Source organism: Octopus bimaculoides, chromosome 3, assembly GCF_046866305.1.
Source record: "Octopus bimaculoides isolate indiv1 chromosome 3, ASM4686630v1, whole genome shotgun sequence".
NCBI lineage: Eukaryota > Metazoa > Mollusca > Cephalopoda > Octopoda > Octopodidae > Octopus > Octopus bimaculoides.
In genome coordinates this window covers 162,165,968-162,189,068 of record NC_142930.1, presented here as the reverse complement: position 1 = coordinate 162,189,068, position 23,101 = coordinate 162,165,968, and the positions used below count along the sequence as shown (strand labels likewise).

Here is a 23,101-nt window from a genome sequence, read left to right as displayed (position 1 = left end):
TATGTGTCCATAGCTTGCACCGGGTACATCTTATAGAGTTACTACCTACTCCTTTTCTACATACTGAGCAGGGCCATCTACCTGAAGGGGTTTGTGTTTTATCTACCTTCCTACTTATTAGGATTTTGGTTTTAGCTAGGTTGACTCTAAGGCCCTTCAATTCTAGACCTTTCTTCCACACCTGAAACTTCTCCTCTAGTTCTGATAGTGACTCCGCAATTAGGGCAAGGTCATCAGCATAGAGGAGCTCCCAGGGGCAACCTGTTTTGAACTCCTCTGTGATTGCCTGGAGGACTATGATAAATAAGAGGGGGCTGAGGACGGAACCTTGGTGGACCCCTACCTCTACCTGGAATTCATTGCTGTACTCATTTCCAACCCTCACCTTACTGGCAGCATCTCTGTACATGGCTCGCACAGCTCTCACTAACTATTCTTCTATCCCAAGTTTCCTCATTGACCACCAGATAAGGGATCGGGGGACCCTGTCAAAGGCTTTCTCCATGTCAACGAAAGCCAGGTACAGAGGTTTATCCTTGGCTAGGTATTTCTCCTGCAGCTGTCTTACTAGAAATAAGGCATCAGTAGTGCTTTTACCTGGCACGAACCCAAACTGCATCTCATCTAAATTGATTCGCTCCCTAATTAGTTGGGCTATGACCCTCTCTGTAACTTTCATAACCTGATCTAACAGCTTGATGCCTCTGTAATTATTTGTATCTAAAGCGTCACCTTTACCTTTGTAGCAGTTGACTATGATGCTGCTACACCAGTCTTTTCGTAATACGGGTGACTAGGCTATAGCCAACACTGCCATATATTTTGAGCATCTCTGCAGTGATTCCTGATGGGCCGGGGGCTTTCCCGGTCTTCATACTCTTAATTGCTTTATCTACCCTGGTACTATCAACTCGGATAGCTAGTCCCTCTATTGGGTCGACATACGGCAGGCTCTCTTCCTCCCATTCATTCTCTTTATTAAGCAATCTATCATAGTGGCATCTCCAGACCTCTTTCTTTGCATCCTCATTTAGTGCAAGCGTACCATCATCCATGCGAACACATTTCTCTCCTACGACATCACTATTCTTGTATATTTGTATATTGCAACAAATATCAAAAACAATAATAATGTTAACTATCAAATTGAAGAAGTAATCTGTTACATCTCTAACTACCAACAGTAGCTAAGTTGCTTCTCACATTATCTGTTATATATGTTTGTATATAATAATCAAGGTAGATAAATCCAATGGCATCAGAGTTATCTCTTTTGGAAGATGGGGGCGAGGACAAACTGCCAATTATATTAATAGATTATTTTTTTAATTTAGTCTTTTTTTTTACAATAAAAATAAAGAAACAATTAAGTTGGAACCATATAAAAATGGTCAATAAAAGAAAGAAAAAAACAGGAAATTTTGGCAGTTTATGGTAGTGACCAGCACTGCTGGACTGAATAAAAGAGAAATCGAGTATTAGGAAAGAAAGCTAAAGCTACACATGAGTGAGTGTTCTGCTCAAGTTTTTTCCTTGTAATGTCTGTACTCGGGCTTCAGTTCCCACATGTTTTTGTGTGGAGCTTTCATGTTGTATGTACAAATCTCTTTCAGAATTTCCTTCAAGTAAATCTGGAGATAAAAGAAAAAAAGGGAAAAACCTGTTAGATCAATAAACATCATTAAGAATGTAAAAGGTAGAAAAGGATCATGGTTATTATTATCATTGTTTTAATATCCACTTATTCATGCTTCTTGCATGAGCCGAATAGAATTCATTGATGCAGATTTTCCATGGCATGGGTGGATGCCCTTCCTATCACCAACCCTCACCTGTTTCCAAACATGGTAATATTTCCCCCGTGTTGAAGACTAGAAATGAAAATCAACACTTATATGACAATGACACTTGTTTTGAACCATCATGTGATGCCAAGAAAAGCAGACACACACACACACACATTGGCATTAGGAAGGGCATCCAGCTGTAGAAAACCATGCCAAATCAGACTGGAGTCCGGTGCAGCCTTCCAGCTTACGAGACCTGGTCAAACTGTCCAACCCATGCCAGCATGGACAATGGACGTTAAATAATGATGATAATGATATGTATATGTGTGTGTGTGTGTGTGTGTGACGCCGCCGCAGCCGTTGTTGTTACAAAGGTACCATTAATTCTATTATTATCCAATGTCACTAGTTTAAGGATGATAATAGCAGAATCAACGATACAGGGGACAGCAGGCCAAAAAATAGCATTTAAAAAGCCGAGGGATTAAAATTAATCAAAGGACATACTAAGTATGTCTACCTGCTTGAAATAACAGTCAAAACTTGTTATTAAATCGCCAAAAAATACACTGGTGATTACTACAGAAATCAAACGAAGGCAAATTTGGTTAAGACAATCTACTTATATATATTTAAATATTTGGATTCACGTGATTTTTTTGGCGATTTAATAACGAGTATAATATCTTTTGTGCAGGGGTTCGTTGAGACATGTAGTTTATTTTAAGGATTACACAAGGGTAAAATGGTTGAAAAACACTGCATTAGAGGATAAAAGAAAAGAAAAGTCTATAGGATTTCTCTCTACAGAGATGCCAGACTGCATCTTGTATGTGAAAGTGAGATGCTGCTGAAAGAGAAACACTGACAAAGAATACAGATGAGAGAAGGAAGAAGACTATAATGTTACGTACAATGGGCTGTTTGGTAATACGGACCAAGTCTTTGACATTGTAGTACTGGTGCTGCTCAAATGCATTGAACAGCATATCGGTAACTTCATTCTTCTCCTTACGGATATTCTTGCCTTCACCTTTCTTTCGTTGCTCATGTTCTTTCTGCAAATGAATAAAATGTTTGACCCAATAATATTATCATTAAAAATTTGACAGGTAAAAGCGAAGAGCTGACTCAGATTGTGCCAACTCATCTCACACATGTCAGCAAGGAAAGCAAACATAAAAATTATAGATAATTAACACACACACACACACATATACTCTTTTACTTGTTTCAGTCATTTGACTGCGGCCATGCTAGAGCACCACCTTTAGTCGAGAAAATCGACCCCAGGACTTATTCTTTGTAAGCCTAGTACTTATTCTATCGGTCTCTTTTTGCCGAACCGCTAAGTTACAGGGATGTAAACACACCATCATCGGTTGTCAAGCGATGGTGGGGGGACAAACACAAACACAGACACACACACACACACATATATATATATATATATATATATATATATACATATATACACATATACATATATACAACGGGCTTCTTTTAGTTTCCGTCTACCAAATCCACCCACAAGGCTTTGGTCGGCCCGAGGCTATAGTAGAAGACACTTGCCCAAGGTGCCATGCAGTGGGACTGAACCCGGAACCATGTGGTTGGTAAGCAAGCTACTTACCACACAGCCACTCCTGCGCCTATAATCATTTGTACTCTCTTACCATCATTATAATCATCATAATCTCTCTCAATGTGCATGCATGTGTAAATTTGCATGCATATGTGTATCCACCATGTTAAAAAGGACTGATTAGCCAGGCTACCTACCAAGAACAATGGCCAAAATCCATTCAAACAACATAAATTACAAGCTCAAAAGAGAAGGAGATGTATAGAAAGACAGGATGATTATACGGCTTTCATCATAAAGTTTTTGCAATCAGACACAACCCTGGCCAAACAGCAACAACTGCCCTTCCTAATACCAACGACTCCCAGAGTGTAATGGGTGCTTTTTACGTGCTACCGACACAGGTGCCATTGACACAACACCAGCAACAGCCACAGCTAAGATTTCACGGGTTCCATTTACATGTTTGTATATAATAATCAAGGTAGATAAATTCAATGACATCAGAGTTATCTCTTTTGGAAGATGGGGGCGAGGACAAACAGAGAGATATGAAAGACACACTGCCAATTATATTAATTGGCTTGATCAGTCTCCTGAAGCACAGCATATCGCCATGGTCTCGGTCACTTGTCAGCACCTCCGTGAGGCCCAACATTCAAACATCATGCTACCGGCAACAGCCACAATTACGATTTCACGGGTGCCCTTTGCAGAGATTATTGAATCAAACTCTCTACAGCCAGCAGCTCTTCTTGTCACCGACCCTCACCTAATCCCAAGTAAGACAATATTTTCCCATGACGAGACACGTTCATGGAGAATACTAGAAATGAACGATCCCACTTGTATGACAGTGACAATCATATAACAACCACTACACGATATCAAGACAAGGAGATGCAAACATACATACACACTCACACACACACAAACACACATACATACACATATGACAGGCCTCTTTCATATTCTGTCTACCAAATACACTTGTCCAAGGTGCCTTGCAGAGGGACTGAACTCACAACCGTGTGGATGGGAAGTAAACTATCTACTACATACATTTGTGCATGTGTGTGTGTGTGTGCATATGCGTGCATATATATATCTATAAATATATGTGTATGTGTGTGTGTGTGTGCATATGCGTGTATATATATCAATAAATATGTGTGTGTGTGTATGTGCATATGTGTGTATATATATCTATAAATATGTGTGTGTGTGTGTGTGTGTGTGTGTGTGTGTGTGTGTGTGTATTGTATTATATATTGTAGATGAATTGATTTCAAATTCGGCATCCTTAACCATCTGCTGTAACATACTAACACCTGTGCCTTTAGGCAAGTTAATACAAAGGAGAATATCAAATATTCTAGCAAAGTTTTTACGGCCAACTGTCGCTCTACATATATGGTGGTAGCACAGAGATGGTAGTAGTAGTAGTAGTAGTAGTAGTAGTAGTCATAGATTGAATATTAATACAGTAGAATTGTTAGCAAAGTATTTTGTCCAACTTTACATTCATCATCATCATCATCATTTAGTGTCCGTTGTCCATGCTGGTATGGGTTGGACGGTTTGACTGGGCTGGCACACTGGAAGGCTGCGCCAGACTCCATTCTGATTTGGCATGGTTTTCTACGGCTGGATGCCCTTCCTAACACCAATCACTCCGAGAGTGTAATGGGTGCTTTTGTAAAACAAAAAAAAAACCAATCTAAATGAGCCAATGAGAGGAATTTTTATATGATCGCAAAATCAGCTAGAAATAGGAGTCAAATCTAATCTGAGAGATGCTGTGAAGGTGATAGTTGTGGCCACACTTTGAGGACTAAAACATCAATCCTTTTTTTAAAAATGCCCTTGAAACTGCAATCATGTTTAAGGGAGGACACATTAGATAATGTACCCCTAGATACCCTGTCTGAACAAATTGAATGGCAAAAGGACGAGAGTCATCTGCAGGCAAGTTTGCTTGATTAGACAATTACTTTGCTGGTGTTTATTTAATATGGTTTCAAATTTTGGCACAAGACCAATAATTTCGGGGGGAGGGGGCAAGTCGATTAAATTGACACCAGTGTTCAACTGGTACTTATTTTATCCACCCCAAAAGGATGAAAGGTAAAGTTGACCTTGGAGGAATCTGAACTCAGAATGTAAAAGTCAGGTGAAATGCAACTAAATATTTTGTCCAATGCGTTAACGATTCTGCCAGCTCGCTGCCTTATATTTGATTAATTTGCCAGCAGAAACGAAGCAGTTGATACATAAGCCAAGACATAACTGTGTGGTTAAGAAACTTGCTTTGCAAGCATGTAGTTTTAAGTTCAATCCCACTGTGCAGCACCTTGGGTATGTTTCTTCTACTATAACCCCAGGCTGACCAATAAATTGAGTTGAGAATCAGACTTCTTCTCCAACAGCGATACTTGCACTTACACGTGTGTGTGTGTGTGTGTGTGTATGTCATTCCCCCCCCCCTCCTTACTGCTTGACAAATGGTGTTAGTTTGTTTACTTCCGCATAACTTAGTCGTTCAGAAGAAGAAATTAAATCAATAAGAACCAGACTTGAAAGAAAAATAAAGATGTGCCGGGATTGATTTGTTCAACTGAAACCTTTTGAGATTGTGCCTCAGTAGGGCCACAATCCAATGACAAAGAAGCAAATGAGAAAGATAAGTTGCAGTGTGCCTCACAGACACAAGAAACTGAGAAATGGCTCATGTCTATGACAGAATGGAAGATTACTAAAGGTTTTGTCTACAGAGCAATTAGAGTTCAGAACAGCTAAGTCAGTGAAAACACTCATCAATTATAGAGTGTTCCAGCTTACAGCAGTGTAGTTGTATCTTTCTACTGTAGCAGTCTACATTGAGCAGAACAAGCCAACAACATAACCTCTATATGGTTACTTGACTTGTAAGAAATACCAGCTAAGTCTCTTTGAAATCTCTATCTCTACCATATTTTCCTAAAATAGAAAGAATCAGTGGACAATGTAGTTCTGAATATACATCATCATCATCATCGTCGTTTAATGTCCGCTTTCTAAGCTAGCATGGGTTGGGCGATTTGACTGAGGACTGGCGAACCAGATGGCTACACCAGGCTCCAATCTGATTTGGCAGAGTTTCTACAGCTGGATGCCCTTCCTAACGCCAACCACTCTGAGAATGTAGTGGGTGATTTTACGTGCCACCGGCACAAAGGCCAGTCAGGCGGTACTGGCAACGGCCACGCTCAAAATGGTGTATCTTACGTGCCACCTGCACAGGAGCCAGTCCAGCAACACTGGCAACGATCTCACTCAAATGTCTTTTCACGTGCCAAGAGGATGACGCTGGTGACGATCACACTGTCATCATTAATCTTTTATTGTTTGCTTTTTCCATACTCATTTGGGTTGGATGGAATTTATCGAGGCAAATTTTTTATGGCTGGATGCCCTTCCAGTTGTCAACCCTCACCTGTTTCCAAAAAGGACAATATTTCCCCATAACCAGAAAATAGCAAATAAAGGACATGACCTGCATAACTGTGACACTCATTTACAACCATTACGCAATGTCAAAGCAAGGAGATGGTAACACACACACACACACACACACACATATATACGACAGTATTCTTACAGTTTCCGTCTACCAAATCCACACACAAGGCTTTGGTCAGCCCAGTAAAAGGCACTTGACCAAAGTGCCACACAGTGGGACTGAACCCGAAACCATATGGTTTGGAAGCAAACTTCTTACCACACGGCCAAGCCAAATACAATACAAACAGACAGGAGGGTCATGGCTGAAATGCCTTGATCATAAGCCTGTTAGATCAATCAGAGTTGACCTCGAGGCCTGTCAACATCAACAACATATATCAGAAGTGGATTATTTCTTTGACAGTTAAGGTGTCTTTGTCAAGATGACTGTGCAGTACCAATGACATGCAACTTACCTACAAGCTGTCGATTCTTTTAGCTGCTAGACTGACATCTCAAACTGACAGCTGCAGATGTTTTATAGATGAGATGAATTATTTGCTGCCACCCACAAACTCAAAACACACAAATACATCTGCATACATATGCACACACATAACTATAAAATCTTCACACAACCGTAAACCATACAAATTTCATTCAACTTGTCTACACTTAAAACAAACAACAACTGAGCTTAACTTGGCAATGTTTTGTGAGGTGACGGTACTGGGTTACTAACTACATGGATATAAGGTTTAAAATCTTATTCCAGCATTTGCTTTGTTGCATCCGAGAAATGCACACGAATAAGACAGCTTGTACAGATTAATTAAAATTAAAAAAATTCTTTAAAACACAGAAAAGAAAAACAGGTTCTGCTACTACTTCAAGGTTGGCTAGTTCACACAGCAGGAAGGAAGGGCATCCAACTGTAGAAACAAAGGGTTTAAAACAAACAAATAAATAGAAAAAAAGACAATAAAACTCCACCCATGCAAGTGTGACAAAAAAACAAACAAAAAAAAACAAATAAAATTTTCTTAAACCCACAAAATCTAAAAGAAAAAAAAAACAACAATAAAATAAGTTTCTTACCATGAATAAGTGCTCCTTTACCGGTTTATAGTTGTTAACCACCATATCCAGCTGTTTCACTTGACGTGCTGGTTTATTCTTTGATACAAGCTGTAAACTGTTTTAACAGAAACATTTTATTCTAGTTTCCTTCATGTGTACAAAAGTGAACAAAGATAAAGTTAATAGGGGAAATGTTTTGTCTTCAGTCTATAATACCTTTCACGTTTTAAATTCCTCAGAAAGACGGTCAAGCAAATTACAGCCTGTGTAACTTCACTTCAATCTCTCTTTAAAACTGCAGTCTGCAGTTATGCTCAAACAACTTTCCTTTATGTAAAATATGTTGTCAAAAGTTTTAGTGTGTATTAATTTAAACTCATGGAACTGTCTTAGTTAATTATGAAGCAGGAATGGGTGTGTGGTAAGTAGCTTGCTTACCAACCACATGGTTCTGGGTTCATTCCCACTGCGTCGCACCTTGGGCAAGTGTCTTCTACTATAGCCTCGGGCTGACCAAAGCCTTGTGAGTGGATTTGGTAGACGGAAACTGAAAGAAGCCCTTCGTATATATGTATGTATATATATATATTTGTGTGTGTATGTTTGTCCCCCAACATCGCTTGACAACCAATGGTGGTGTGTTTACGTGCCTGTAACTTAGCGGTTTGGCAAAAGGGATCGATAGAATAATTACTAGGCTTCCATAGAATAAGTCCAGGGATCGATTTGCTCGACTAAAGGCGGTGCTCCAGCATGGCCGCAGTCAAATGAAACAAGCAAAAGAGCAAAGTTGACAACTTATGACCAGGCATATATTCTTTAAGGATGCAATGAGGTGTTGTGGCATTCATGTCTACTCCAAAAATATTAACCATACAAAAATGACTTTAAAATAGAAAATAAAAATACAAAGCTTGCTTCTTTATTTCAACTTGACCAAAGATAATCCCTTGCTCTAATCTCAACCTGATTCAAAGCTTATCTTTTGCACTAATCTCAACTTGATCAAAGCTTATCTTTTGCACTAATCTCAACTTGATCAAAGCTTATCTTTTGCATTAATCTCAACTTGATCAAAACTTTTCTCATGCTTCAATCTCAACTTGATCAAAGCTAGTCTCTTCCTCTGGTCTTAACTTGATCAAAGTTTGCTCTGCTGCCACCTTGTTCAAAGCTTGGCTCAGGCTCTAATCTTGGCATGTTACAAGCTTTTTCATTGAATAGAACCTAATGAGGTCGTAGGGTGAATCAGATTGTAGGGTGAAAGTACTAGACTATTAATCACAAAGTAGTCATGGATTCAAATTTCACTACAGTCATCTTATTACTATTGCTGTTGAGATGAAGTAGTAAAGATGATGATTTGGTAAAGTTTCAGATTAAATATTCAACACAATAAAATCTAAAAGAACATTATAGAATTCTGTACTGAATCATGTATGCAATGAAACCCTAAATCGATTAAAATTCCCCTCTTAGTTGCAGAAAGAGAATAAAGATCAAGTAGTTAATTGTGAGTGATACTCAAAGTAGAAGGGAGAAAATTTCAAGACGTTGAGAATTAAATTAACAAAATTAATTAGAGGAAAAAATCTGATATTTGAGAACTGAAAATTTTTGCATGCATCTTCAAAACATAATCTCTTAGCTTCATCTCATGGGATATGGCATATCACCATTTCTCTTGAATAACATCTGAAAAAGTCACATTCAATTTTTCTGTTCCTCCCCACTATGACTCAATGTCTCTTCACAGGATGAAATAGATATTGAACCTGGAACCAACCGTTTCAGTTTCATGTATGTATCATTGGCAACAGGTCGGCATTCTGCACGTTGGATCACTTTGCCCTCGATTGCAAGTTTGTCTGAAAGTAAAGAAATGAAACAAAAGATATTCATATAGAACTTCTACAAATCAACCAAATTCCCTCTACAAATACAACAATAAGCCCTTACTCATCATCATCATCATCATCATCATCATATTATTATTACTTTAACATCCACTTTTCCATGCCTGAATGGGTCAGGTGGAGTTTATCAAGGCAGACTTTGTACGGCTGGATGCCCTTCCTGTTGCCAACTTTCAACTGTTTCCAAATAAATTAACATTTCTTCATGACCAGACATGTTTTCACAGAACACTGCTTGTATGTCAGTGGCACTCATTTACAACAATCATGCAATGTAAAGACAAAGAGATACAACACGCACACACATATGATAGGCTTCTTTCAGTTTTCATCTACCAAATCCACTTTCAAGGCTTTGGTTGGCCTAGGGCTATAGGAGATGACACTTGCTCAAAGTGCCATACATGTGGTCGAAATGTGGTCGAGAAGAACTTCTTAATCACACACCTATACCTGCGCCTTCAGAAAATATTAGAATTTGTTGGCAATGGTTGGTTTCCGACTGAACTTAGCAATCATACAACAATCATGCAATGTAAAGACAAAGAGATACAACACGCACACACATATGATAGGCTTCTTTCAGTTTTCATCTACCAAATCCACTTTCAAGGCTTTGGTTGGCCTAGGGCTATAGGAGATGACACTTGCTCAAAGTGCCATACATGTGGTCGAAATGTGGTCGAGAAGAACTTCTTAATCACACACCTATACCTGCGCCTTCAGAAAATATTAGAATTTGTTGGCAATGGTTGGTTTCCGACTGAACTTAGCAATCATGTCCAATTAGCTGATGCCAAAGGAGAGCATACAGAAATAGCAATTAAACCTCCCACTTTTGCTTTAAAAACAAAACGATGGAAACATTGGATAATATATTCCCACATATAACATGTCTGAAAAAAAATTAAAGATACAATGGTCACTACTGGAGTGACTTTGTGGACAGGTCTGCTTAATCAGAGATGACCCCTAAAACTGAACAACAACAACAACAATTTGCCCTTTTGATCATACTACTCAATACCCTATTATTTTTCTAACACATCAAGTTCCACTGTGCAGCACCTTCTATCACAGCCCCTGGATTCAGTAGACAGGAATTGAAAGATCAACCTCCATTACTACACCAAACAATCTCTCATCATGCACCACGTTTACCCCCACCCTGCTGTTCCTGCAGCCTACCTGACCTTGTCATCTCTCCCACTAATTCCTCTCCCTATCAACTAATTTCATCATTACTGTCATGCCACTTCCCCGACTCTCTTTTGCATCCCTCTATCTTTCCCGACTCTCTTCTGCATCCCTCTATCTTCCCAGACTCTCTTCTGCATCCCTCTATCTTCCCCGACTCTCTTTTGCATCCCTCTATCTTCCCCGACTCTCTTCTGCATCCCTCTATCTTCCCAGACTCTCTTCTGCATCCCTCTATCTTCCCCGACTCTCTTTTGCATCCCTCTATCTTCCCCGACTCTCTTCTGCATCCCTCTATCTTCCCCGACTCTCTTCTGCATAACCTCTATCTTCCCCAACTCATGACTCATCACCCTTCAACATTACCTAATTTTTATAGTTGCAGGCTGCCTCTCCAACCTCATGCAATCTTGCAACCCCACCCCCACCCAATTCTCTTCACCCCATGCCTTGAGGGGCCAGTTGGACATCTCATTGCCACTATCCCTTTACAGCTCTTACTCATCATTCTGTCCTTTCCCAAATAAATGTGAAAAGCCATACAACTCTTCTACAAGAACCTGCTCTTCCACCTCCTCTCATACTTTAAACCCCGTCATGATCATCATCATTTACTGCCCATTCTCCATGCTGGCATGGGTTAGACGGCAAGCCAGAGGGCTATGCCAAAATCCAAATTCATAGATGGGGTTGTTGCATTAGAAACCATGCCAAAACAGAATTTGTAGTCTTGCAAACTACATAGCAACCACTATAGAACTGGAGGCATAAATAAAGCACCCAACACAAGTTGTAAAGTGGTTAGCATTAGGAAGGCTTTATTGAGCTCATGGCAAACAGTTTTGGTCGAAACTGGACTAGTCAGATGTTGATTAAACTCTGCAGTCACTTTAGGAGCAGTTGTCCTGTGATTTTTTCATCACAATGCAATTCAAAACTCGTCAGTCTCTTTCCATGAGCTTCGAAGTCCTGCCGGACTTACACCTCGTGCTGGAGGTTTTGCCCTGCTTCTCAAATTCAGACATGGTCCTTGATATGGTAGCTCTCAAAGTACAAGGAGCTCAGCTGTTCTGGTGACAGAAGCTTCTGTCATTCAAGCTCCTACTATTTGCCCTTTTTCGAACCCAGTGATGTTACACATCTAAGTTTAATTCATACTACGATCTGAACAAGAGATAGAAATAATCATTAACTTAGATAAATAAAACTATCTACAATACAAAAAAAAAAAAAATAATAATAATAATTAAATTTGGATGGATATTCGTAATATAATGGCTCATTGAAATATTGGAGTTAAATTTCTACTGTTCCAATTATTTTGTCCACCCCCTGTATATATATATATATATATATATATATATACAGTGAGGGATCTTCAATCCAGGCAAAATACTTTATAAACTCCCTATTAGTACACCAGGCTAACAATATTGTTTAGATTAGTAAAGAACTCTGCATATTCTTGTGGTAGGGTCCAAGGTTATGGTTCATCACCATTCTATATTGTAAATCCATGGATGGGCTCCAGTCAAACTGGTTTTTACACAGAGTGGTATTCAAGACAAAGTATAAATAATGGTCATTACATACTTTTCTTAACTGTATATATGTGCATGTGTGTTTATCATCTGGCACAAAACCACCTCCCTCATTCACTCAAGGGGTCTTGCCTTGTAAATTATTTAATGATTTCACTGCTGCTGCTGGTGCCACATAAAAAGTACCCAGGACACTCCGTAAAATGGTTGGCATTAGAAAGGGCATCCAGCCGTAAAAAGCATGCCAGGCAGAGAGCAGAGCTTGGCACAGTCTTCAGACTTACCAACACATGTCCCGTCAAACTGTCCAACCCACGGCATCATGGAAAACAGATTGATGATGATGATGGTATATATTTTGACAAGCTTCCTGCAATTTCAGTCTACAAGGCATTGATCAGTATGGAGCCAGCCACAGAGGAAGACACTTAACCAAGGTACCATGCAGTGGGATGATACCAAAAACCAAGTAGCTGCAACCACACAGGCATGCCTACACCACTATACACACACACACATATAAGCTTCATTCAAAAGGTCTAATAAGGCAGAAACGTAGCCAATGTTTTCACCAGTTGGTTTTAAAGACCAGATCCACTCCAATCTCTGCTACCCAAAAATTTCATTTGATTGATATTGGAGTTGTCTCTCTTGTTTGTTGCTTTTAGAGAGGAAGGTTTTCCCAATAAATTGTATAGATAATTTTGGTTAACTGGATCTTTCTTCTAGTGAAACCGTCCCACCCATGCTAGCATGGACGGCAGACGTTAAATGATGATGATGATGATGATGATGAGCTTTCATTCACAATATTTATATGAAATCCTAGGAGTGGCTGTGTGGTAAGTAATTATAGGCATAGGAGTGGCTCTGTGGTAAGTAGCTTGCTTACGAACCACATAATTCCGGGATCAGTCTCACTGCATGGCACCTTGGGCAAGTGTCTTCTACTATAAACTCGGGCCGACCAAAGCCATGTGAATGGATTTGGTAGACGGAAACTGAAAGAAGCCCATCGTATATATGTATATGTATGTATGTATGTGTGTGTATATGTTCGTCTCCCCAACATCACTTGACAACCGATGCTGGTATGTTTACGTCCCTGTAACTTAGTGGTTCGGCAAAATAGACCGATAGAATAAGTACTGGGCTTACAAAGAATAAGTCCTGGGGTCGATTTGCTCGACTAAAGGCGGTGCTCCAGTATGGCCACAGTCAATTGACTGAAACAAGTAAAAGAGAGTATTTGTATTTAACTTTTTTATATTGTCTCTCTTTTAGTCAGGGAAGAAGGCATCGTCCATGACCAGTTTAAAAGGCCTACAAGACTGGTGGTAAGGAAGGGGTTAGGTATCCTCCAACTGAAACCCTGGCTCGTATGCATCCAACACAGTAGATTCCATCCACCAAAGGCACTGAAGGCATAAGGAGGTAGTGTTACATCAGATAACTAATGAAATCAACCACTCAAATGGGATAAGGTTGAATTTGAACTCAAAACGCAAATACTGCGATGCATCCATTCCAACGTTCTTATCGTTCAACGGCCTTTGATCGATACATTTTATCAACCCTGATTGGATGAAAATCAAATTATTCCATTCAGTATTTTCTCTCGTCATAAGTGTTCATAACAAATCGCTGTGGCGAGGAGTTATCTCCCTTGACATACGATTACATTAAAAAAAAAAAAAAAATAGCACCTGTCGTCCGAAGTTAAAAGTTCGTTTCACTTCAGCTACTTCACTGATGCTTATGGACGAAGTATGACCACCACAAGTTCGGGCATCTCTTCATACATAATGGCTATATATGACTATGTTAAAAGATATTTCTAGTGATAAATTACTTTCAACAGGAAGAAGAATTCGCGTACTTGATTAAAATGTGAAAATGTGAGAGATGACTCTCTCTTTTACTTGTTTCAGTCATTTGACTGCGGCCATGCTGGAGCACCGCCTTTAGTCGAGCAAATCGACCCCAGGACTTATTCTTTGTAAGCCTAGTACTTATTCTGTCGGTATCTTTTGCCGAACCGCTAAGTTACACCAGCATCGGTTGTCAAGCGATGTTGGGAGGACAAACACAGACACACACACATATATATATACATATACATATATACGACGGTCTTCTTTCAGTTTCTGTCTACCAAATCCACTCACAAGGCTTTGGTCGGCCCGAGGCTATAGTAGAAGACATTTGTCCAAGGTGCCATGCAGTGGTGCTGAACCCTGAACCATGTGGTTGGTAAGCAAGCTACTTACCACACAGCCACTCCCGAGTGGTAATTTTTTAATTTTATCTATTTCAATCGTTGGAATGACTGGGGCACATCTTGAAGGATTATGTCGAACAAATCTTAATGTTTGGTACTTATTCTATTCGTTTACTATTCTATATTTTTGGGATGAGGAATTATGTACATTATTTACAATGGATGGATAAGGTGTCCTCATCTTGTTTGTTGTTACCACTTATCCATCCATTGTAAATAAGGTTCTATTCGTTTGTTTAGCCAAATCGATGTGTAAACGACCCAACAACAGTTTGTCATGCAGCGGAGAGGGGACAAACACAAACACACAACAGGGCTTCCACACACTTTCTACCTACCAAATTCATTCACAAAGCGACATTCAGACCAAGACTAAAATAAGACACTTACCCAAGGTGCCACAGACAATGGGACCGAACCTGAAACTACACAGTTGCAAAGCAACCTTCTTAACCACATAACCATGCTTATTTCAGCAGCTGACCTATTTCTGATATTTTCAATTGCCCTAATGGTCAAGCATACGCATCTACACTTTTGACCATTATCATGCGTCCTATTCGTGGATCTACACTTACTTCTACACTGAATTCAAACTGGGGAACTTAATTTGTAAAGAAGTAATAATGTTACCACCTGATGATGACCAGTTTATCACCAAGTTAAAAACTGTACTCTGCAGAGCAGAAGCTTCCCAAAAAGTACGTCTAAGACGTATTTACTTATTAATCCACAAGCATCTATCGTTAAAGTCCATTTTTCCATGCTGGCATAGGTTTGATGGTTCGATAGGAGCTCACAAACCAGAGGACTGCACCAGCACTGGTGAAATCTGTTTGGCATAGATTTTGCAGCTGAACGCCCTCCCTAATGCCAACCACTTTACATAGTGGTCTGGGGGCTTTTTACATGACACCAGCACTGGTGAGGTAGCATAATGATGAGGTCCTATCAAATAATCCCATGGCAACATCAGGCCATATCTGAACACTACCATTACATTCTGAGTTCAAATTCCACCGAGGTTGACTTTGCCTTTCATGCCTTCGGGGTCAATTAAATAAGTACCAATTATGCACTGGGGTGTCTGTCCTTGTTTGTCCCCTCTATGTTTATTCCTTTGTGAGCAATAAAGACAGATGATGATGATGATATTAGTCTTGTGTTCAGTCCCATTGTGCCCAGGACTGACCAAAGCCATGACAGTTTGTTTGGTAAATGGAAACTAAAACTATATATATATATATATATATATAAAGTCAAAACTTACTTGCAAATGGACCACCCCTTAATGTCCATTTTCCATACATACATACATACATACATACATACATACATCAACAAAATATATGCACACACACATGAATTCTTCAAAGCTCTGATGAGATAACTGGAGAAAAATTTTACTCACCAGTGGTACCTAATTCAACATCTGAAAGAGATAAAAAACAAAATTTTTACTACTTGATATTCCTATTCTGAAACAATAACATTGAGATTTATATTCTTTTACATGTCTTCTGCTAATACATCTTGATTAGAAAGGTGTCTGCAACTTTGTATATTTGCACATTATTGTTACATAAATTGCTATTACAACAAGATGAAAATCGATGGGATGGCCATTGCCAGAACACCAACAACCAAATATCTACTGAATCAGGAGTAATGGTGACCCAGAAGTGGGATCAAACAACACTAGTGTAACAATACTCACCGGCAGTTGGTGTCTGTGATACAACAACAAGATTTTGATTTCCTATAGCGGTAAGTACAAACTTGTGCTCCTTGGGAACTCCCAATCCTGCAGGGTCGTCTGTTCTTTGTGGCGCTTCAGGGCGAGCGAGAGCGTCACCCAATGTAAAAATCACCTCAGGTTTTGAACCAACGATTCTAGTGACAGAAAAAACAAAAGAGAAAATGTTTACAAATCATACAGTTTAGTAACCAAGTTTCTTCTTAGTTGCTATATCACATTTAACGTATACGTCTACGTCTATGCACTTGTAGTGTGTATGCACCAATATAAATGTCTATGAGTGTGTGTGTGTGTGTGTGTGTGCACCTGAATATCATTTATGCATATGTATCCCTATATGTATATGCATGTTTGTTTGTACAAGAATGTCTGCATCTACAACAGCACCTATAGATGTATGTGTACATGGAAATATGCACAAATGCTTGTGTCTATGTTAGTGTATGTATGTGCCTGCACATATTTATATTATCTTTGGGGTTTGCATAATTCACCTTTGGAAACATGGATGTTTTGCTCAACATCCTTAAGCAAACCTTGATCAGAGCCTTGTGAGTGGATTTGGGAGATGAAAACTGAAAGAAGCCCATCGTGTGTGTGTATGTTTGTGTCTCCTTGTGTTCACATTGCATGATGAATTAAAGCATTTCGTTTTCAATATTCAGCAAAAACATGTCTGACCATGGGGAAATATTGCCTTGCTTGAAAGCAGGTAAAGATTGGCAATAGAAAGGGCATCTAGCTGTAGAAAATCTGCGCCCCATGCAAGCATGGTAAAGTAGACGTTAAAATGGAAAAAAAAAGTGACTGTTTCAAGGGACATAACCAGGTAAACACTAATTGTCAAGCCGAGACAAGCAAAGACAAGATATTAAGATAGACAAAAAAACCAAACACATAGATGTCGCACACAGACATTTATGTGACGAACTTCCTCACAGTTTCTATAAATAAACAACCACTCATATGGTATTGTTCGGCCAGGACTATAGTAGAAGACACTAGTCCAAGACGGCAAGCATTGAGACAAAACTTGAAACCACATGGTTTCATAGAAGACTTCTTAATAAATTCCTTTTTGATAGAATATCATTCTTTTGTAGTGTATGAAAATAGAATCGTTTAGAAGTTAAATAATTCAAAGATGCCAACTTCAAGAAAAACAATAATTAAGTTGGTGTTAATATATTTAATAATAGGAACATTAAAAACTCAATAGCGAGGAGAAAACGAAGTTAGTCAATGACTGAGGTTATTTCAATGGGAGACAATTCTACATGTTCTAGTCTTTCTATATTCTCAGCTAAACATGAGACAATTCTACATGTTCTAGTCTTTCTATATTCTCAGCTAAACATATACTCAATTCTTAATCTAATGAAGAACAATAATTCTCAATTTAATGATAAATGAATCATTAATTAAATGAACATAGGTTGATATGGAAAATATGATCTTTTAAGAAAATGAATATAGTTGATTTCGTTTCTATTGAGAAAAACAAGGAATATTACAGCAGTTAACAGTACAAACAAATGAGGAGAGAATGAAGCTCTCTCTCAATGAAAATTGTCCTTGGAAACAAAGCCTGTATTTCTAGAGCAGGACTAAAGACTGAAAGAAACTGAAAATTCCAACGTATTGTTTTAGGTGGGAGCAAGCTTTGAAGAACTCTGTGATGATAGGTCAGGGAATAAATGTTATCAGACATGTTGTTTAGCCCCAGGTCAGTACTGATACAGTACACTGAAGATGAAAGTGATTCAAGCCATAACTGACCTCCATTAGGAGTAGCTGTGTGGTAAGAAGCTTGCTTCTCACCTATACAGTTTTGAGTTCATCCGCACTGTGTGTCACCTTGGACAAGTGTCATATACTGTTACTATAGCTCTGGGATAACCAAAGCCTTGAGAGTAGATCTGGTAGATGGAAACTGAAAGAATCCTATTGTGTGTGTGTGTGTACATATATATGCAGGTGCGTGTTCGTTGCTGTCCCCTTGTCTTGACATGATGCCGTAATAGTAAAAGAGTCTCACTATCACACAAACTTTTCATTTGCTTCAATTAAAAATCTCTTACGAGCAACAGAAGCGGTATTAGACCAAAACAACCATTTGTGTATCATACTTAAAATCCAACTGCATCATGAATAAACAACTTAACTGTAGTAGTCGTCTTGAGGAAGATTTAGTTAGTGAGGGATATGGACTGCATAGAGGCTTTTTCTTTGGCTCAGTAATGTCTTAACTGAAGGAAGGTCACCATTCCGGCTATGAGTGATATAATTCGTTATATGAACAATAATTGGACGATCTAGAGCAGTGGTTCTCAACCATTTTTTGCATATGGACTCCTTTGAATACTACCTTGCTTGTGCAAACCCCAGTTGAGAATTACTGATTGAGACTATCTGAAACTGCTTTACAACAAAACTACTTTTTTTGCTCTCTTCAAAAAGAAGTGAACTTCAATGCTTATATTAAACATCCAAGAGGCCTTGGTATCTGATCTAATGTGTCATCATCATCATCATCATCGTTTAACGTCCGCTTTCCTGCTAGCATGTGTTGGACGATTTGACTGATGACTGGTGAAACCAGATGGCTGCACCAGGCTCCAATCTGATTTGGCAGAGTTTCTACAGCTGGATACCCTTCCTAATGCCAACCACTCCGAGAGTGTAGTGGGTGCTTTTACGAGCCACCAGCACCAAAGAACAAAAGGCCGAAGAAAAATGAAGAAAAATGCACTCAACACCAGAGCTGAAGACACTTCCGAAAGGATGGGGCCCCGCCATGTTGAAAACGGTAGAGGAGTAGGGGCCGAAACAGGACGTAGTTCCTCCTGACGATGTCTTTAGCCACTGGATCCTATAAAGGAGCTTTTGAGGTAGCAGACCACGAAACGTGATTGGAATTCTTTACTAGTAGTCAAATGCAGCCTCATTTCTATCTCTCTCTAGCTGCCCCATTCTTGATGAATCAAGGACTGGGAGGGTGCCTATGTTTACATACTACACAGGTACCTAAAGCAATTAGTAAAAGCATGGTATACGCTACCAAATCATACTTGATTACACAAGGAAAAACTGTAGTTTAATTTAGATCATATCAATGTTTCTTGTCGATCTATCAAAGGTACAACATGTCTAAAGAGCCCAAAAACAACAACAATAATCATACCATTAAAAACACATTTCTAAAATAACCACAATCTTCTGGAGATTAACAGGTATTTATTTTATTGACCTCGATGGAATTTGAGCTTAGAATGAAACCAAATATCATTAGGCATTTGGGTCATCACTTAAACAATCTGAAAAGCTGCCCACTGTGCTAGATTAAGCATTCTTAGACATCAAACTGAAAGTGTACACTAACAACCATCACAGTGATTGTAACGGTTTCTAACACATGTTCAAGACCCTCTATTTTTGAAGAGGCGGACGATCACTGATATTGACATTAATATTTCACAGGTATTTTATTTTATTGACACTCAAAGATGAAAGGTAAATTCAATACATTTGTTTATTTTTATGTCTCTTTTCTGCATACTAGCATGGGGTAGATCAGTTGTTCTCAACTATTTTTTGCCTATGGACCACTTCACTTCCTATTTTACTTAAGTGCGTCGTCAGAGCCATTCGATGTTTAAAAAATCGTAACATATTTTGAATATAATTGAATATTATTGGGAATTGTATAAAAAAAAAAAACTGTTCAAATATTTTGTGTATTGGTGAAGTATAACAAAATTTATTGCACATAAATTTTAACAGTAAAATCATAAGTGGACCCCTAAGGGTTAGATAAATGTGTTATTGAAGTATTTTACAGCTGGATGGCCTCATCATCATCATCGTTTAACGTCCGCTTTCCATGCTAGCATGGGTTGGATGATTTGACTGAGGACTAGTGAAAATAGATGGCTACACCAGGCTCCAATCTGATTTGGTAGAGTTTCTACAGCTGAATGCCCTTCCTAATGCCAACCACTCCAAGAGTGTAAACTCTTATTTGTTTTACAAGAATCTTGTTTCACGCATCTCTGAAAGTGCAAAGTCAGTAGGCAATTTGTTGATAGATAAACGACAACAACATTGTAGCTGATATTTAGTGAGGTGCAATTGTAAACAAACACACACACAAAAGGCTTCTGTCAGTTTCCATCTATCAAATCCCTTTGCAAAGTTTTGATCAGCATTTGTCTATACTAAAAAACACTTGGCCAGGGTGCCACACTGTGGTATTAAACTTGAAACAATGTGGTTGGGATGAGAACTTTTTTAACCAATAAGCCATGCCAACACTTTCTTGACAAAACATGAGTTCAGAACATAAAATGGCAGAGTTAAATACTGCAAAGCAATTTGCTGTCACTCTTAACAATATGGCAAACTTCACTCTTGTGTCGAGTAGATCAGTCTAAGGCTCCACCCGATTGATGATCTATTTTAGTAATCACCATAATAGTAAATAGTAAGAAAAGCAAGTTCCTCAACTTACCTTGATCTAGTAATCTTCAGTTTTCCCACCTCACAACTACAGGGAGCCTTCCTCCATTTCTCCGACAAATACTTGGGAACCTGAAAATAAAGATAAATAATAAATAATAAATCATAGAGCTATGAAGGATCAACAGCATTAATATTGAAGAAGTTGAACGATGTTAAAATTTTGTCATCACGATAACATCACACTAGACATGCTAAGCAACATCGTTACATATAGGAACCGAGGATTTATCATCATTTTTTTAACATTCATTTTTCTATGTTTGCAGAGGTCAGACAATTTTTTGAGGTAGATTTTCCACAGCTGGATGCCCTTCATGTCGCCAGACTTCATCTGTTTCCACATGGCCAGACATATTTTCGCAGAATACTGGAAATACATGACAATGCTTGTATGTCACTCATAACTATCGCATGACATCAAGACAAGGACACACACTCTCACATATGTATACAATGGATTTCTTTTAGTTTCCATCTACCAAATCCACCAACGAGGCTTCGGTAGGCTTGGAGCTATAATAGAAGACACTTATCTAAGGTGCCATGCAGTAGGACTGAACCTGAAACCATGTGGTAGGTAAGTAAACTTCTCAACACACAGCTACACCTGTGTGTGTATATATACACTACTTAGCCAGATTAAGAAGAGCAGCGTCCAGAGGCTCCAACTGTGGTTGCAAAATTTATCCTCAAACCGGAAACACGATCTCGATGTTTACAGTGCAAGTGAACTCCGTTTCAGCAGACACGAAAACACCAAGTCTCAGCTAAGGTTTACAATATAAATAAACAAATACGGATTTGAAAACAATGTGACTTTTGTACGAGGGTAGTGAGAGAAAGATTGCATGTTTAGCATGACTAAAGTTTAGTAATGTAAGACTTCAGACATGTTATGTTTCTATCCTTTTGTCTACTATTTAATCACTTTTGCTATAGTATTATTATATCCTAATTAAGTGTCAAACCAAGCAGTGATCCACTTACGAATCAATACTTTGACATTTTATAATATACAATACTCTTCAATATATATATATATATATATATATATATATATATATACACACACGCACAATATAGTATAATAGATCCATTTCACCAAATGGTTTGGCACATGAGATTATAGGCACCCCCCCCCCCCAATCTAGGCGTTCGGGAGTTTGCTGACCAAAGATGAACAAAACAGATTCGTCATATCAGTTGAAACGGATCTATATAACTATGGTTATATAGATCTGTTTAGATCTATATAACTATACAGATAGATTGCCGTCATTTAATTAGTAGAAATAAATTGATTGGCCGGAAAAGAGAAAGAAAAATCAAATGGTCTGGATAAAAGAACCTTCGCTGATGAATGTTTTTAGCCGATAGATATGTTAACTAAATAATCCAACTTTTGAATGGTCAGATAAATAGTCTCTGCTCCTGTTCAAACTTTGACCACTTTCTAGATGTACTGTTTGAAATTTGCATAACAAACAGAGCGAAAGATGTCTCACACCAAGTGGCACATTATAACTAATCTTGTTTGATTTATGGATACTTATATACTTATATATATATATATATATATATATATATATATATATAGGCATAGATGTATGATAGTTTGTGGAAGGAATTTTACTTACTTTAACCAGCCAAACACCACGGCCAGCAGCCGTTAGATCGACCTCTTTGGTTTCATGTCCAATTTCACTCATAACTAGTTGATATGTATGTAAAGATTATATTTATCTGCAATCACTATATCCAGAACAATGCTGGATGTGAAGAATTTCTTTTCAGAACACACTTTCAATACAGTTATTCGATAAAATACTCAAAGAAACAATGTCTGTGATCAAAAAGGTCTAAACAATTTCCGACATATTGAAAACATGGGGGGACAACTTTTGTTTGACTTCCTCTAATAAATGTCAAATTTTTTTTTCGTGTTTCG

The 23,101-nt window shown here is 38.5% G+C and overlaps 1 protein-coding gene across 1 annotated transcript; it reads right to left on the bottom strand.

The window, feature by feature from the left end:
* Window positions 1-1,304: 1,304 nt before the first annotated feature.
* On the bottom strand, window positions 1,305-23,093 carry LOC106882034 (general transcription factor IIF subunit 2). The gene is made up of 8 exons (XM_014932591.3): window positions 22,791-23,093; window positions 21,143-21,222; window positions 16,591-16,766; window positions 16,285-16,305; window positions 9,725-9,806; window positions 7,957-8,053; window positions 2,705-2,848; window positions 1,305-1,631 (listed from the first exon to the last, which is right to left on the bottom strand). Exons 1-8 carry the CDS (start codon window positions 22,860-22,862, stop codon window positions 1,521-1,523), a joined length of 783 nt encoding a protein of 260 aa, XP_014788077.1. The 5' UTR covers window positions 22,863-23,093; the 3' UTR covers window positions 1,305-1,520.
* Window positions 23,094-23,101: the final 8 nt, after the last annotated feature.